The sequence below is a fragment of the Echinops telfairi genome, unplaced genomic scaffold (genome assembly GCF_000313985.2).
Source record: "Echinops telfairi isolate 266 unplaced genomic scaffold, ASM31398v2 ScPeMD7_2;HRSCAF=8, whole genome shotgun sequence".
Classification (NCBI taxonomy): domain Eukaryota; kingdom Metazoa; phylum Chordata; class Mammalia; order Afrosoricida; family Tenrecidae; genus Echinops; species Echinops telfairi.
Window position 1 is genome coordinate 14366958 of NW_022103898.1, and position 18004 is coordinate 14384961.

General features: G+C 60.9%; 1 protein-coding gene across 1 annotated transcript in view; it reads left to right on the forward strand.

Annotated features, from left to right (window-relative positions):
• MYH9 (myosin heavy chain 9) overlaps nucleotides 1-18004 on the forward strand; it is a 59256-nt gene that overhangs the window by 15296 nt on the left and 25956 nt on the right. Inside the window, exons 3-12 of the mRNA XM_004700719.2 lie at nucleotides 6432-6459; nucleotides 7386-7479; nucleotides 10667-10759; nucleotides 11209-11272; nucleotides 11778-11876; nucleotides 12216-12359; nucleotides 13632-13727; nucleotides 14533-14651; nucleotides 16619-16771; nucleotides 17547-17720. Of these exons, the coding sequence (XP_004700776.1) occupies nucleotides 6432-6459; nucleotides 7386-7479; nucleotides 10667-10759; nucleotides 11209-11272; nucleotides 11778-11876; nucleotides 12216-12359; nucleotides 13632-13727; nucleotides 14533-14651; nucleotides 16619-16771; nucleotides 17547-17720 (1064 nt within the window). The remainder of the gene's footprint in view (nucleotides 1-6431; nucleotides 6460-7385; nucleotides 7480-10666; nucleotides 10760-11208; nucleotides 11273-11777; nucleotides 11877-12215; nucleotides 12360-13631; nucleotides 13728-14532; nucleotides 14652-16618; nucleotides 16772-17546; nucleotides 17721-18004) is intronic.

Here is an 18004-nt window from a genome sequence, read left to right on the forward strand (position 1 = left end):
CTGGAAGTTTACCTGTGTGCTAGAACCTTACCTCTCGTGTGCTGGAAGCTTACCTGTGCTCTGGAAGTTTACCTGTGTGCTAGAACCTTACCTCTCGTGTGCTGGAAGCTTACCTGTGCGCTAGAATCTTACCTCTCGTGTGCTGGAAGCTTACCGGTATTCCGCCAGGTGCATTTGGGGGAAGAGAGGACTTGTCACTTGTCTAATGTCAGGATCCTGGTCAAGGGCTTCCTGCTCCCTGCCTTATTTTTCGGGGGACGTGGGCCTCCTCAGTGGAGTCCAACCAAGGGCACTGGGCGGGGCAGAGCCCCTGGCTTCTGGGCCTGGCCTGCTGCCAGGCGAGCTTCTCCTAAGCCTGGGCCTACCATGGTGCTTGGGAGAGAACCACAGGAGGAGGCCTCCTTTGTCCAACAGGGCCCACCTGCCTTTCCCATGACTGGGCCTGCATCTGCAGCCTGTTCTCATATCAGCCATGACCTCACACTGCAGTTTCCCAGGCCCTGTGCCTGGTGGATGGTTTGCCTTTGGGGAAAAGGAGCCGAGACTGGGGGGCCCATGCAGACCATGTGCGAGGACAGCCCCTGCCTCCGGGGCATAGGGCTGTTGGGGGATGGGGGCCTCTTGGTACCTGCCCCGATGAAGCTCATGAGGGAGAGGGACAGGGAAGCCAGAGAGAGGCTTCAGTTTCTACCAACGGGCATCTCAGTATGAAGCTGGTGCCCGCCCTGCCAGCCTCATGGTACCCAGCTCAGAGCCCACAGTGTACCTTTTATACTGGAAGAGGGTTTGGCACCAGGCCTGTTTTAAGACCCTTAGGCTGTGCTGAGGGTCTTGGGAGAGAAGTAACTTTGGAACCAGGGTGCCCTGAGACCCCATGGGGGTCTGAGGTGGGGCAGTGCTTGTGGACATTAACAGCACAGGCCACCCTCCCCCAGTGGGGGGCATGTTTGCGGCCCCTGATTCCTCTCACCCACACGGGTATTTTGAGACACCGAGGGATTTTCTCTCTTGGTCCTACTTGATGTGAACGCCCCAGGTTGGACGGCCAGCCTTCCCCATGTGTCCCCCCTCCGTCCCCACCAGGGAGGCTCTGAGCCGGCCCCTTGGGGGAGGCGCCCTCCCAGGGAGGCGAGGCTTCCCATGACTCAGCCCCGCTTTCTGGTCTGTGCACTTCCCGTCGGGGCTGATGTCACTGCTGTGTGAGCGGCGTGGCCTTTTATGGACAAGAATCGGCACGCAGCTCCCCACTCACAGAGGAAGTGAGGGGTAGGCCCCCAGCTCTGAAGTCTGCCCCGGGGTGAGGGTGTGTGTGCAGGGCCTCTGCCCACTGAACTGGGCCTTACCAGTGGGCTGGACACTCCTGTCCACCTTGGGCTGTACCCTGGGCCGTTTCCATCTTCCCCTCCCCTCCTGGACGTAAAATCAAACTGGCAGAGGTGGGGGGCGGTGGAGAGGGGGGGATCCTCAGTGAGGGTATAGGAAACAGAACCCCAAGCCAGTTCTCTTGGGCCAGCGCCCCCTCAGGGCAGCCCTGTGCAGGTCAGGGAGTCACACAGGCCCATTGGGCTGGCTCTCGGGTACGACTTGAGGTCGGTCACCAGAACTTTCTTTCGGGGCTTCTTTGCCTATCCATTAGCACCTAACACAGTTCACTGCTCGCCCTGCTCAGAGACGCCCCTCCAGGAACTACAGAACTGGAGCCTCCAAAGGAGAGGCAGAGAGTGGCACCCAGGTGGGGTGGCTGGGAAGGTGGGCACTTCTGGGTGCCTCAGAGCTGCTCTGTGAGGGGAGCCCCTTTTCATTTCACCAAGAGCCAAGTCGCAGTGACCCAGAGAGGCCCAGGGGCCCAGCTGTCTGGAGGGGATGGGAGCCTCTGCCCTGGCCAGGTCTGGTGGGCTCCTTCTGACCTGCTCTGCAGTGCCCTGTGCCCACAGCCCCTCCTCAGCCAGTGCTGCCTAGCCTCTCAGCTTCTGCTGGCCCCTGTGGGGATTTGGAGAGACTTTTTCCCCCCCCTTGAGGAAAGGCATCTGCGTTTTAAAGAGCTAGATTGAGGACCACCCAGGAGAGCTGGCCCTGCCTCCCCACCCTCCCCTGCCTGCCCACACCAGATAGGGACCAGGGCAGGATGGGCAGGGGCCCTTAAGTTTGCTTCTCAGAACAGGGTTCCCCTGGACTCTGCAGGCCCCGGATCCTGAGGTCCGAGTGTGGGCGCACATGTCTGTCTGTCTCTCCATCCATCTCCCTCTGTGTGGAGAAAGGAAGGGCGTTTCCAAATAGGCCTGCAGCCCTCAACCCAAATAAGGAGTTGAGTCACAGCAGCCGCCCTGGGCTAGACCCCAGGGGTGTTCCTCTTCCTGGGAGATGAGAAAGTGTGCAGAAGAGCTGATGGGCGTCCGAGGGCCCTCGCCAGGGTAAACCGAATCAGGCAGAGGGCTGATGGCTCTCCGCAGGTCACCTGCTTCTGCACTCCGGAGCAAACTTGGAAGCGCTGCCTTGAGAAGGGACGTGTGCAAAACAGGGCTAACAGTATGTCTTGTGAGGTCAGCGGGAGGTCACTGCAAGATAAGGGACCAGACTGAGACAGACTATACGACTTGGATATAAGGGGCCCCGGGCCAGTCACCGTGGCCAGGTGGACTGGGTGGGGTGGAGGCAGGGGGCAGCTCCTATCAGCTTTCCTCCCCGACGCCTTGGCCAGGTGACCGTTCTGGCAAAGCAGATGCAGGTCTCCTGAGCAGAGCAGTAAGGCATCTGGAGGACTCTTTCAGGGTGGCAAAGCTGCTAAGGCAGTGGTGCAACCTGTGGGTCTCGACCTCTTTGGGGGGAATCGAATGACCCTTTCACGGGTCACCCGATTCATAACAGTAGCAAAATGACAGTGATGTAGCAACGAAAATAATTTTATGGTTGGGGGCGGGGGTCACCACCACATGAGGGACTATATTCAAGGGTCATGGCATTAGGAAGGTTGAGAACCATTGTGCTAAGGGAAGGGTTGAACCCACCAGCCATTCCCTTGGGAGAAAGACGTGGCAGTCTGCTTCCGGAAAGAGTCTCCCTCTGGGAAACCCACGGGCCATTCTCTGTCCTGGAGGGTCGCTCTGAGTACGAACTGACTCTCCAGCAACGGGCACCCGTTCAGGAGCTGGGGGTGGAAGATAGAGGAGTGGGTGAGCCAGGGCTCAGGACAGCATAGCGGCTGCTGAGCGAGTTTGGGTCTGGATTGTGGAGTTTGGAGTGTTTGCAGGCCTCCGCTCCAGTGTGTATGTGCCCAGGGACACATGTTCCACACCTGTCCAGATGCGTGTACATGCCTGTTTAGGTGAGCATGCATGTGTGTGCACACGTGCGCCTGTGTACACACACCTGTGTGTGCATACGTGTTGCTCTGTGCGCTCCTGTGTGCATGCACATGAGCCCGTGTGTGTCCATGTGTTTGTACCTGTGTGCACGCATCTCTGTGCGTAATGTACCAGTGTGTCCAGGTGCACCTGTGCCTGTGTGTGCCCGCACGTGTGTGCACATGCGTGCGTTTGGGGCTCTGCTTCCTGTTGTTCAGCAACTCCTGACTCCTCCTCACACAATGAGAGGAATCCCAGCCATCCCAGGCCTGGGCTGGGCAGCCCTGAGAAAATGTTTCCTGCGGAAAGGATGGGGAATGCTTCCTTTTATGGTAGTGCCGGTCCCTTGCTGCTGCCTTCCGCCAGCTCGCCTGAATGCGCAGGTACATTCTTGCCGGCTTTGGCTCCACAAAGCAGCGAGGAAACATGCCCGCAGCAGGGAGACCACAGCGGGAAGCAGTGGGGGAGGAGGCGACGGCCCGCCCCGGGGACAGAAGCCCTGACCACAGGGTCCTGAGAGGGATGGGAGGGTGCTCTCCCTCTTTGCGGCCTCACTCCAACCACCGTCCTATCGAGGCTGTGCCAGGTCCAGTGTTGGCATGGGTTTGGCAGCTTGGGAACTGAGACCACACAAGCAGACGGGCAGCAGGCAGTCTGTCCATCCATCCATCTGTCCCCTCTGTGAGCAGGTGCGGGGTATGCCTGAGTGAACATGCAGTGCAGCCTCCACCCCCCACTGCACCCCCTGCCCTGGGTATGATTTTTGTCTTTCTCCTTTTTCTATCCTTCCCTCTTGCCCTCCTGAGTGCCCAGCAGGCAGAGGGTGCAGAGGGAAAAGGCAGTGGGCCAGCTCAGGGGCGCTGTGAAGAGGCAGGTGACCTGACCTACGGCGGGCATCACACAACTGGCTGGCTGGCTGACTCTGTCTCTCCAGGCCAGGCGTTGTCCTCCCAGCGGCCAGTCCTGTGGGCCTGCTCACAACCCCCGCCCCCCCTTGGGCAGCGAGTGCTCCTCAGAACCCACCATGTTTGCATTTCTGCCTGGTTCCTGGTGCTCCTCTGGGAGTCCTGGTGGCACAGTGGGTAAGCACACAGCTGCTCGTGGGAAGGTTGGCAGTTCACAGCCGCCCAGCTGCTTTTCCAGAGGAAGATCGGGGGCGGGGTAGTGGCGCGTGGGCTGCTCACCTTGAAACCAGCAGCCACTCCGAGATAGAAAGATGGGCTTCCCCGGGAGCCCACGGGGCCATTCTACCCTGTCCTATAGGGTCGCTCTGAGGCACTGAGTTTAGATTATTGGTGGTGTAACGCTCACAGCATGGGGGTCCATGTGGGGGGCAGGTCTCCTGTCGGGCAGGGTCAGCTGACTCTCCCCCACCCCTGGCCAGGCCAGTACCTGTGACCCTGTTGTGTTGGGGAGGTGACAGACAGGTTGACTTTTCCAGATCACCCTGCCTGGGTGCTCGTAGCAAAGAGATGTCTGTTAGGAGTAAGGAAGCTGAGCTGTGGGCCTCAGGGAGCGCCCCACAGCTCACCTCCGTCCACAGACTGGCCCTGCATCCCGACCCAGGGCAGGCAAAGCCAGTGAGCGTCACCAGGGCCGGGCGAAGAAGAGCAATGTCTATTTTCAGCTCTTGCTTAACGTCGGGTGCCCAGAACCGACCTGGCTCAGGCTAGAATGTCAGGGGATCCCGTCGGGTCTCACTGTCCACGCGTGAACCACACACACGTTGTCTTCCCCACCCCACCCCACCCCACCCCACGGGCAACGGGCTGCGTTCTTGCTCCCCGGGGAGCTGGGGGCTTGGAGAAGCTCTGAGCTCACAGAGGCCCCTCCAAAGCCATCGTCCTGACAAGCGTCCATCAGTAGCTCCCTCCACACGTGCTATTTACATGCTGTTCCCATGTGTGAGATGCCACGCTCCCTCCACGTGTTATGTACACACAGCTCCCACGTGTGAGACACCAGGCTCCCTCCACGTGTTATGTACACACAGTTCCCACAGGCGAGACACTGGGCTCCCTCCACACTTGTAATTCACATGCAGCTCCCAAGGGCGAGACGCCGGGCTCCCTCCATGCGTGCTATTTACACGCAGTTCCCATGTGCGAGACACAGGGCTCCCGCCACACGTGTTATTTACACACAGTTCCCCCATGCAAGACACCAGGCTCCCTCCACACGTGTAATTCACGTGCAGCTCCCACGGGCAAGACATCCTGCTCCATGTGTGCTGTTTACACGAGTGTCTGGGAAGTGTTCGCCAGCTCCCACATGTGCCTCAGGCGACAGGCCTGGCAACCTCCTGGAAAAGCCGACCACTGACAGTCCCCGGGGGAGCCCTGGGTCGGAGTCCGTGGCTGGCAGTTGATTGGTTGTTGTCCCGTCTCGCAGGGGGGGAGACTGAGGCTCCGAGGTTGCACACGGCTCGCACTCCCTGCAGCAGGCATTGAGCCCTCTAGGTCTGGCCTACAGCACCGCCCGCCACCCCCCAGCTGCTTCATGGGCTCGGCTTCTTTTCACGAAGGAGCCCTGGAGGTGCTGGTGGGTAAGCATAGGGTTGCTAACGGAAAGGTGGGCGGTTCAAACCCGCCGGCCGCTCCTCGGGAGAAAGGCGAGGCTGCTTGCTCCCATAAAGAATTGCTTCCTTGGAAACCATATGTAGGGTCACCGTGGGAATCACTGGGGGCAGTATAGAAAACACATGTTGCACATCTTGACCCTGAAGCCAGAGCCTCTTCATGAACACCTGGGCAGCCAACGCCAGCGCTCAGAGCAGAGGCTCCTGGGGGTTTCCCATGGACCAGCCTTCTAGATAGTGAAGCTCAGAGTGCGTCTGGCTTTATGGGGCAGGGCAGCACCGTGGCAGTGGGCAGCTGAGCCCTGGGCCTGGAGGCAGCTTCTCCCCTGCGAAACTGGTGGTCAGCCTGTGTTGGCAGGGCTGCGGCAGTGCTGGGAGTCGGACGGCGGAGTGTTGGAGGCTTGGTCCTCCTTTCTGAGAATTGGGACACTGCCCATCAGAAGGCAAATGGGGAGGCTTTGCATCCGCCTGGAGTGATGTCAACCACGCCACTCATGTTTCCTTTGTTTCAGATCGGGAAGATCAGTCCATCTTGTGCACGTAAGTGTCTCTTTGCCCCGTCTGCTCTTGTTCCCGAGGCCCCCCCCCCTTTCCGTTCCGAAGTCTGAGACTCCCCGCCCCGCCCCAAGAGCAGAGCTTCGGGCTCCATGCCGGTTACTCAGCAGAGGGCCGGGCGAGACGAGCTGTAGTCCATGGCCAGAGATTTCATCTGCCTTCCTCAAAGGAGATTTAATCTGCCTTCCTCAAAGGAGCTAGTGGGTGGGTGGCGTTCACAGCCCAGAAGAAACTGAGTCTCCCTCCTGTGGGAAGCCAGTTGGGGCCGATTCACCAGTTAGTTCTGAGACACACACCCCTCCCCGCACAGCGTGTCTCCCCCCAGGAACCTGTCCCTGAGAGGAGGCTTTCTTTACCTGCCTGCCACCCTCTGAGCACCTCCCCGCAGAGGGTGCTCACGGTACAGAACAGTCCTGCCAGGGCAGATTCAGAGGAAGCGCCTTTGAACTCCAAGTCAGTGGTTCTCAACCTTCTGAATATCGAGACCTTTAATGCAGCTTCTCATGTGGCGGTGACCCCCCCAACCATAAAATTATTTTCATTGCTACTTCGTCACTGCCATTCTGCTACTGTTATGAATCGGGCGACCCCTGTGAAAGGGTCGGTCGACCCTCAAAGGGGTCACGACCCACAGGTTGAGAACCGCTGCTCCAAGTCAATAGCTGCCTCAAACTTAAAACCGAGCCCTGAAGCATTTGGATGTGCAGTGACCAGGTCAGCAGTGGGGTTCAGCTCCCCTCTGACAGGCCCCACCTCCCCGAGGGCCTTGGGACCCGAGCTGGCTCTGCCCCTTTTCTTGCCCCCGGTGTTGGGTTCCTTGTGGACGCCCAGCAGGAGGGCATTCCCCACAAAAGGGAGATAGGAAGAGTGGGGCTGACCTGCCATGAACCTCTGGATCCTTCTCGTGGCAGGGGTGAGTCTGGAGCTGGCAAGACGGAGAACACCAAGAAGGTCATCCAGTACCTGGCCCACGTAGCCTCCTCGCACAAGAGCAAGAAGGACCAGGTGAGTGCGGGGGTCTTGCCCGTGCGCCGCCTCCGGCCCTCCAGGCCTCCTCTGGGATAACTGGGCAGCGTGTAAACCGCCGAGGCAGAGCCTGCAGGGATTCATGGCTTTGGCTGACCATGAGGGCGCTGTGGGGAATGGGGCCGCGGGCCCAAACCCGTGTCCTCCCCTCCTCCTGGATTTCGGAGTTTCCATGGAAACTGGCAGTGGCCCAATCCGGGGGCTAGCTGCCCGCTGCCCTGCGAGCCGCGTCGATGTCCGCCTTCAAAGTCGGCCAGAAGGATTGGAAGGCCGGCCCCCGTGGTTGGTGGAGACCTGCCTCCTTTCCCCGCTGGGTGGGCAGCCCCCCCAGGGAAGAGAGAGGGTGCCTGGAGCGTCGTCTCATGCCCGTTTCTCTCCCCCTCCCTCGTGGTGGACTGTGTCGGCCCCGGCAGTGTCCTGGCTAGGTGAGCTGCACGTTTCTGCACGTTCTGCACCGGGAATGCGTGTTCTGCCCGTCGTGTGCCTAGTCAGTGGATTCCTTCCTTCCTCCTTCTTCAGCAGCAGCAGTAGCTTCTCACTCCACCGTGGTCACTTTCTGCAGCTAGGACTCTTCTCTTCGGCCCAGCACACTGACTGGCCTTGGGGGGGTGGGGGTGGGGGGTGGGAGTGACGCACAGTGATCTTTCCTGCACTCTGAAATGACAGCGCCTGCTACAACACCGGCGAGGCCACCCCACCTTGCTGTCCTCAGTGGCCTGACCTCTGCACAACAGCAGCGGGATGGGTGTGGGGCCCAGGTCTCAGAGGCTGAGCCGGAGGCGGGCGGCCGTCCCTGTCACCTGCCATCGCTCCATGCTGGCCAGCGGCAGTGTTGGGGCAGGGGGCCCACGTTGGGGCTGCCCATCGGCTGGGGACGGATGCCCAGCCTTAAGCATGAATGTGTGGTGCCCTCTCTCCCTCACTCAAACACACGCACCACTCTTACACCTCCGCGTGAGAACCGAGTGCCACTGGGGGGGGCCTCTGCATGCTGGCCGGGGTGTGTCCTGCAGGATGGCCCACGGAGCAAGCCCCTCCTCTGGAGTGGCACCAGAAGGAACTTGGCCAGACTCCGCATGGCATCCTGACTCTCTTTCCATGGGGCGCCAGCAATTATATTTAGAAATTAATAACGTCTCCACTCCCTTCCCTCCTCCCACCCCGGGGTTTCCCAGTGTTTTCGGGGGCTATTTTAAGAGCCTAGTGGTGAGGTTAGGCATTTTCCGGCTCTGGTCCCTCCACTTCTCGACTTCGCAGTAAATTGGAGTTTCTAACTCTTGATTGAATGCCGAGGGCACATCTGGTGCCCCGGAGGGAACCGTGAGCCGGAGGCCGGACACAGTGACACACCTCACACACACCTGAGGATGGGTGGGGGCCGCCCCGAGCACTCAGCAGTGACGTCATGCCTGGGGAACACACCACTCATCTCGGGGTGCAGGACGCGTGTGTTGCCCTTGCCTCTGAGTCCACTCAACCCGCTGGTGATGCTGGCCCTGGCTCTTGTTGACCCTGACGCCCTCCCTTTGGGCCAGACGCACCAGTTCACCTGCTGGCTTTCCACGGAGGAGCCCTGTGGCACAGTGGGTACCAGTGGGGCTACTAAGTGTGAGGTCAGGAGTTCGAAACCACCAGCCGCTCCTGGACATGATGGAGGCTTTCTGCTCCTGTGAAGAGTTAGTCAGGAAACCCACAGGGGAATCTCTACCCTGCCCTGTAGGGCCGCCGTGGGTCAGAACTGACTCTATCCGTGGATGTGACGTTTTGTCCCCCCGGGTTTGGTAGCTTGCCACACCAGTCGGGGCATCAGATCGCTCTTGAACTTGGGTTCACCAGGGGGACTGGGGACTGCAGACGGTGAAGCACTGGACTAACCCTCAAAAGAAAGGCCTGGTTCTCCAAAGGTCACAGCTATTGGAAACCCTGCAGGGCCCTGTTCTCCGCCGACACTCGGGGATTGCTGTGAGTCGGATCGACTCGATGGGCGTGGGTTAGCAGGTCATTGGGAGGCCTGTGGTGGCACACTTTCATCCTTGGAGACCCCCCTCCTCATCCTGAGATACCCCAACCCCACCGCTGGGCTTCGACCTGCCTCCTCCAGTCTCCAGGCAGAGCTGCGGACTTGGCGGCGGGGCTGCTGGTCTTGGTCACAGGGAGAACACTGTCGTTGGGGCTCAGCCCCGGGGATCCCCCTCCCTCCCCCATTCTGTGTTTCATGGTTAGTCGGAGCCCCCACAAGCCCTCTAGAAACTGGGCGGGCGAGTCCAAGCCTCCAAGCCTATGTCTCCTGACTCTTCCTCTCTGGGTACACCACTCAGTTCATTGAAAACTAGAGATTTCAGTGAGCCCGTGAGATTTCCAGCGGTGGGAAGCATTCCCGTCTTCAGCTGGGAGCAGCCCAGACTCTCCCTGCCACTGGGCCGCCCGCAGGGCTGGGTGGGCCCGTCCGCCTGGCTGCCGGGAATGGAAGTGGTGTGGCCATCTGGCAGACTGGCCTGAGCTCCCAGGGGTGCTTTCTATCTTTGGGGAGAAGCAAGCCTCCCAGTCTGACTCTACAGTGGTGGGTGGGAGTCTGGTGCCTTGCCCCACTGTGCTCAGCTCCCAGGGAGAACTCTGGGCTGTGGTCAGCGGCCAGGGGTCTGGGGCAGGGCCTGTGTTCTCTGCATCATCCAGGAGTGGAAGGGAGGGTTCTTAGGGGCTCTCAGGTACCAAGGCCTGCTGGGCCTCCCGTTCACCTGGATTACCATCTTCAGTTCCCCCGGGCAGGTCTCCCAGGGCCTCCCCTGTCACTAGCTTGCCTTCCCGTCCCTCCTGGCTGCCTTTTTTTCTGGGAAGGCCCTGGCTCGCCTCCAGCCTTGCTAGTAAGTACAGAGTCCGCCCGGCTCCCGAGGGCGCCCAGGTGTGCAGGCGACTCGAAGTGCAGTTTCCTCAGCCTGGAGCAGTTAGGGCCTGGCCTGGTGCGAGGACCCCGTGGTCAGCAAGGCCTCAGTGGCACAAGAGACCCGGCCCAGGCAGGCACGGTGGGCTGCCCCGACGAGGGTCGGAACCTCCATCCTGGCGTGTTGGACGCACAGACAGCTCTGCCGCCACTTGTCACCTGCCTGGCGGGACGGGGTCACCCGCCTGGGCCTCGGCCCCTGCCTCACTGCCCTGTGGTCCCTCTCAGGGGGAGCTGGAGCGGCAGCTGCTGCAGGCCAACCCCATCCTGGAGGCCTTCGGGAACGCCAAGACCGTGAAGAACGACAACTCCTCCCGCTTTGTGAGTGTGGGCAGGACAGGGAGGCACCCGGGACTCTCCACCGAGCGCACGCTCCCAGTCTGGTCCTGCTGTGTAGCCTGGCGGGGCCCCTCTGACCAGGAGACACTCCACCCCCAAGGGCAGGTGAAGTGGCGAGGACCACTTTCAGAGGATCTGGGCAGCTTGTCCTCACAGTCAGGCTCCAAGCCGAGTAGCATCTCCATCAGCCTCAGGACCAGTCCAGAGGGGGTAGGGGGTGGGGGACCATGACGGTGGTGACTTGGGTCCCCTGACCATTCCATACCTGCTGGAGGCAGAGGTTGGGGACTTGTTCTTGGTCCCTAATATGGGGACCACTCACCTCTTGTCTGATATTTGTCAGGGCAAGATGTGTGGGCCATTCACCTCTTGTCTGTTCTTTGTCAGGGCAAGATGCGGGGGCTACTCACCTCTTGTCTGTTCTTTCTCAGGGCAAGTTCATTCGCATCAACTTCGATGTCAACGGCTACATTGTGGGAGCCAACATCGAGACGTGTATCCTTGGGCTACTTCTGAGGAGGGTCTGGCACAGAAAGAGAAAAGAGGGCGCCGGGGCAGGGGAAGCGATGCCCAGTCCTGACCCCACTGGCTCTCCCCAGGGGCCCCATCTGCCGTGTCTGGGAGTAGGGAGGCGTCCTGGCACGAAAGCACTGCAAACCAGCTCAGGGTCCATCTCTCTCTCTATGGGGAGCCCGAGAGTCTGCTTAGAGGGACCCGGAATGAATGCTGGTTCTTGGGAGGGGCTTAGGTAGATACCACTCCCTGCTTCCTGGGGCCTGCGTGACAGCCTCTGCTTGTGGGCACCCGCTCACCTCCTGGCCCTCAGCGGCTGGACAAGAGGCAGCCTTGGGAGGGGAGAGGGCCACGGGGGCCAGGCTTCGCCTCGGGGTTCTGTTGGGCTGCACCATGAAAAAGCTGGGTGGGAGCGAGGGGACCGAGAGGAGGGGGCGGGGAGGGACTGCCATCCCGCAGCCGGCGCAGCTCCTTAACGGTTGCCAAGATCTTTTGGAGAAATCCCGCGCTATCCGCCAAGCCAAAGACGAGCGAACCTTCCACATCTTCTACTATCTCCTGTCTGGGGCTGGAGAGCACCTGAAGAGTGAGTCGCTGGAGGCCGCCTGGTGCTGATCCTGGGTGGGGGTGGGGGCAGGAAGATCAGCACGGGTGCCCTCTGTGCTGTCTTAGGGACTCAGTCTGGAGAAGAGGAGTGCCCCCCTCTCCGCCCCCCCATGTCAGCAGGTCTAACCTGCAGGCGCTTTTGCCTCCCTGGGTGTTCAGTTCTCTCACATGGCATGAACTCAGGGCTCTCGGCTGCCCCCTCGGCCCACTGGGCGTCGTGGGAACCAGGCTTCTAGTCCCCCAGACCTTGGTGGTCATGGGGTGGCTGGGGTGTGGCCTCTGGCTTTGCCACCCCACTGACTCCCTCTGGCCCCTACAGCGGACCTCCTGCTAGAGCCGTACAACAAGTACCGCTTCCTGTCCAACGGGCACATCACCATCCCCGGGCAGCAGGACAAGGACATGTTCCAGGAGACCATGGAGGCCATGCGGATCATGAGCATCCCAGAGGACGAGCAAATGGGTACAGGGCTGGTCCTGCCGTGGCTTCGGGGTGGGGGCCGGTCACCCACAGGCTTGCTTTCAGGCCAGGAGGAAGGCGGGGGCTGTGGGGTTCAGGGTTTGCCTGCAGCCGCCAGTCTCTCCGTGGGGCCCTGCAGTTGTGATCCTTGTCTCAGCCTCTGTGGGGTGGAGGCTGGAAGGGTGGGGAGGGGCAGCCCAGGGTGAACAGCAATGTAGACCCAGCCCTGGGCAGGTATGTGGTGGGGCGGGGCGGGGGTGGGCTTGGGGGAGCTATCCCACGGACTGGTTGAGTCTTTAGTCTGTGTGTGTGGTGGGGCCGGCTTCCCCACCTGCATCTCCTGAGGGTGCGGCCTAGTGTGGCATGAGGCTGGGGGAGGGAGCCACACTCACTTGCCAGGGGCTCAGTCCTGTGTCTGCCATGGGACTGAGGGATTTGCCCTGTTTTGTCAGCATCAGAGAGCTCCTGGGGGGCGGGGGGTCTCCTGGCCAGGCGGTGGGCTAGCCCCTCAGGCCAGGCCTTCTCTTATTTGACCTCTAAGGCTGACCTCCCATGCTAGCATCTGTCTGTATGCTACTTACATCCTCTCCATCCTTCTGGACTGAGTGTCTTAGGGGGTGGGGACCGCATCCCACCCGCCTCTTCTAAACCAGGCTCCGGCCGTCAAGCTTAAGCCACACTCACCGCCGTTGAGGTGCTGGCCACCTAATGGGACGGGGTAGAGCTGCCCCCGGGAACTTCCGAATTCCCAACTCTTTGCGGGAGTAGAAAGTGTTCTCTCTCTTCTCGGACCACGACCTTGCCGTTAGCAGCTCAGCCTGTCACCCTTGCTCCACCGGGACCCCTGAGCTCTCGCTGTGGCTCCAGTGTGGCTCCTCCTTCGTGGGTGGTCACACGTGTCCTAGAAAGGGGCCAGGTTGGGGGGGGGGGTGCTGGCTTACACCCTGCTGCAGGCCTTGAGGTCTCCATTGGGGTCCCTTCACTGCTCTGGAAGCACCAAAGCAGCCACAGACCACATGGAAACGCAGGGCCTGGCAACGTTCCAATAAGACGTTATTGCCAACAGGCCTCGGACATCTGGTCTAGCGTGAAAGCCCTGGTACAGACTTGGGAGTGCTGACACTTGGCAGAGGGGGGCAAGCCCCTGCAGGCTGGCTCCCTGCCTGACACGCTATGAGACAGAGACTAGGGAGCCCTCTTCGTCAGGGACCCCCTGGGTTAGGGAACTCCCCTCCAGTGCAGGCCTGGCTCTGAGCAGCCCCCTTGCCCTCATAGGCCTGCTACGCGTGATCTCGGGGGTCCTGCAGCTGGGGAACATAGTCTTCAAGAAGGAGCGCAACAGCGACCAGGCTTCCATGCCCGACAACACAGGTACGGTGCTCAGCTCGCCTGGGCCGGGGCCTGGGCTCCGGTCAGCTCAGAAGAACGAACGTCCGGACACTCCAGGTGCTCTGATGATACATGCGCCCCTGGCCCCTGGAGCCTCACGAGTGTTGATGGCCGCTCTGCGGTTTTGTGAAGCTTGTGTGCACGGAGCCCTGTCGCCTCTCACGATGTAAATGTTGGGCTGGGTTAGAAACGAACCCCTGGCTCCCTCTCTGTCCATCCTGAGCCCAGGCCCCACCAAAGCAGTCCGTCCTGCACCAGAGCCAACTTCCTTTCACCCACCACACAGCACTGCCTTTCCTGGGGCGGGCTTGCCCACGGCCGCTTCCCTGGGTGGTAGCTAGTGACCCCATCTGAGTGACGGTGCTTTATGACCCCACCTGCTGCTCTTTCTAAGAAAAGGGCCATGTGGCCGTGCTGCTTGTCCAGCATGGCCCTGTGCCCCTGACCGGGGTGTCTGAGTCTGTTCCCTCTCAGCCCCAACTTTGAGTGGGGACGGACACCCTTTGGGATAGGACGGGGGTGGGGGCGGAGGTTTGCAGAGGAGATGCTGCAGGGCCTCCAGTTGGAGCACTTTCATCCTGGGTGGGGGGCAGAGAGGCTCTAGCCAGCCCTGCGGTGCAGACACCGAGCCGGGTCCCAGGGACATGCCGCACCTTCTGTGGCCCAGCTGAGAGGGCCAGGCGCAGCTATCAGTGGGGTGGGACGGGAGCAGTGATTGTCCAGGGACCCAGAGGGACTTGCTCTCTTGGGTGTAACTCGAATGTTCCCTGTCTTTGTGGAACCCCAGCTGCCCAAAAAGTCTCCCACCTCTTGGGCATCAACGTGACCGACTTCACCCGAGGAATCCTGACCCCCCGCATCAAGGTGGGGCGGGACTACGTCCAGAAGGCACAGACCAAGGAGCAGGTCAGTGTCCCTGTGGGCAATGGGAGTGGGTCGAGCGGCTGCACCAGGACAGGAGTGTGTGTGCATGGTGGGTGTGAAAGTGGGAGAGTGTCAGTATGGAGGGCTACGTGTGTGTCTGTGTCTCCGGTCAGGGCCGTGGCCGTGGCCCAGGGCGAGGATGTGTGACTTTGATGGTATTGTGAGCATGCGGGCCACAGTACCTCAGCCAGCGACACTGGAGCGTGCGTGCCACAGTGAGTGGGTGCGTGTCGCTGGCTGAAGGTGTGCATGCACGCACAGCAGGTGCAGGGTGGGGCGTTAGGCACTCTCACCCCGGTTTCCGTGTTCACTCCTGACGACTACCCGGCCAGCTGAGCAAACACTTGAGGCCATGCGGAGCGGAGCCCCCCAAGACCGGTGGGCCTGCCCATGGGGTCCCCAGGCTGTGGTTGTGGGCCAGGAGCAGGCTCCCGCTTCTTTTCTCATCTGTGAACTGCTGACCTTGTGGCCCCACTGACCCCTCAGCCCTTTTCCTGACCAACTAGGTGGAGTGGGGTGGGGGGATACCCAGGTTCTACTTCTGACCCAGCAAGTTCCCCTGCCCTGCAGCCCGGCGCACCCGACACGGGCATCCCAGGTTGGTCCCCTGGGGCGGGTCACTGGGTCATCCCAGACCTTTTCTCGAGGTGAGGTGGCTCCATCCTCTTGGCTCATGACAGAGAGGTCACAGCTGTTTTTCAAACTGAGGAAACTGAGCCCCCCGCCCAGGAGTGATGTCATGGGCTAGGGACTGCCACTGTTCCCATGGCTGCCCAGTCTCCGGGCTTGAGGAAGGGAGTCTGCTTGGCTCGGAGAAAGATGGGCACCAGCTTGATCTCCTACAGTTCGGCTCCTTCTGGTGCCTCCATCATCCTCGAGCTGCCCTCCCCTCCCCACTGCCCTGCACTCGTGGGTGCTAAGAGGCAGGTTAGGCCGCTGCCCCATGTGTGCAGACAAGCAGGGCGGTTTCCCTCTGCTGCCAGGTCCAGGTTTTAGTGTCTGCCAGCTTTAAGGCACTGGCCCCAGCGTCCACAGAGGTTTTGGGGTGTGACGTGGCCAGTCCTCTCCCAAGGAAGCAGCATCGTGGAGCGCTGACGAGCGTGGCTGGGAGCTGCCTCCGCACCAGCAGACTGGAACATGGCCTCCCCGAGACAGCAGCGTCTCGCCGCCCTGGCACCCTTCCCTCGTAACCGGGGAGCCCTTCCCCTCTCCTTAGGACAGCAGTGAGCTCAGAAAACACAAATGGAAGCCAATAGGAAATTTGCAGTCCCCCGCAGTCCCGTGGGTGGTGTTTTTGGGGAGATCTTGTTTCCCACAAGTCCTTGTTCCCCAGCTGTCTTTTAAAGTCAGAGCTGAGCTCTTCCTCTGTCTCCTAATGGAGCTTGCCAACGCGTGTGAGCAAAGTGGAGAGGCTGATGTTATGAACCCCTACATGCCCGCCCCCTGTAATACCCACCCATCACCCCTGGACCCATCCACTCCTAACTAGCGTCAGCGCCTCCTTCACCCTGAGGGGCACAGATGGCTAAGCACTCAGCTGCTAATGAAGGGTTGGCGGTTCCAGTCCACCCAGAGTCACTGCAGAGGAAAGGCCTGGCAATCCCTGTGGGAACGGTGGCAGCCATGGGGATAACCTATTGGGCTTCCAACTGCAAGGTCAGCAGTTCGAACCCATCTGCCGATTGATAGGCGAAAGCTGAGGCTGCCTGCTTCCTGCAGATTTACAGCCTGGGAAACCCAACGGGCAGGTCCACTGGGTCCTCTAGGCTCGTTCACTGTGAGTCCGAGTCCACTCGGTGGCAATGAGCTGGGTTTTGTCAGCGACACCGCAGGGGACACATTTGTGCCTGAGGCTTTCTCCTTGCACTTGGACTAGTTTCCTGGCAACGGAGGGGGTTGAAGGTGGGAGAGTTTTCATGCTCCCCCTGATCCCTCCCTCACCCCCCCAGGCGGACTTTGCCATCGAGGCCTTGGCCAAGGCCACCTACGAGCGGATGTTCCGCTGGCTGGTGCTCCGTATCAACAAGGCCCTGGACAAGACCAAGAGGCAGGGCGCCTCATTCATCGGGATCCTGGACATCGCCGGTTTCGAGATCTTCGATGTGAGCCCCCTCGGCCGACCACTCAGCCCCTGGCTGCTGTCTCCCTGGCCCCAGAGCCCCTTTCTCTGCCCTCGGTCGCACAGCACTCAAAGCCAGCCGCATCCTGTCGAGGGGCTCGCTGGGAGAATGCTCCGGCGCTGTGCAGCTCATGCCCTCAGTCCGGCACGGGCAGGTGCTTCCACCCCCCGCTTATTCTCCCAGTAGACATGTCTCGAGCATGGGGACAAGGCAGTGTCCCTGCTCCCAAGGGTGCCGAGGTCGGAGAGGAACACCTGATCATTGTGTTTCTAACCTGAGGCCTATGGCCGATTGGGAGGACCCCATGCATGAGCGTGGATGGGAGAAAGCTTACACCTCCGTTGTATTTTCCCTTAAACCTCTCCCTGATCCTTGTAAGTTGGTCCCACCCTCAACACAGTGACCTCGGCAGTGCTTGCGATTTGTCACCTGCAAAAACCAGCCGGCCTGTCCCGTTAGGTTTGCTGCAGGGGTCCAGTGTGGCTGATAGAGAACGAGCCCCCTGCCGCTCCAGCCGCACCGGGCTGGTGTGGAATGCCCACCTGCCGTCCTCCCTCCATCGCCTGTCTGTTGTGCCTCCCAAGACCGTTGCTCTGAGAAGGGTTGTCCTTACCTAGGGTCCCTAAAACGTGAAGCCCCTTCTGCTGGGCGGGAGAGAGGGAAGGCTGTCTTACCAGCCAGGGCACGTGCCACCCCGTACCCCGAGCTGCGCTGCCTGGACCGGGGCGTGGCTCTGACGCGGCCTCTCCCCCTGCAGCTGAACTCCTTCGAGCAGCTGTGCATCAACTACACCAACGAGAAGCTGCAGCAGCTCTTCAACCACACCATGTTCATCCTGGAGCAGGAGGAGTACCAGCGCGAGGGCATCGAGTGGAACTTCATCGACTTCGGCCTCGACCTGCAGCCCTGTATCGACCTCATCGAGAAGCCAGTAAGAAAGAGCGGAGCCCCTCTGCTCTCCCTTCCCGGGGACCCGAGCCCTCCTCTGCACCAGCTCCCGCCGGTGCCAACTGGAGGAGGAAGGGGCCCTGGAGCTTAGCGCTGGTGGCAGGGAGGCCAGCGGTGGGCCGCAGCTGTGGGCTGGCCTCTCCCCTCTGACCAGCGGCGGGCATGTGAAGTGGCATCGGTGCCCGAGCACCCACCGAGCTGCACAGCCCGGCTTTGTCCCAAGTCCTTCTGCAGACACTTCTCCGGGCCGAGCATAGGGTGTTCTCA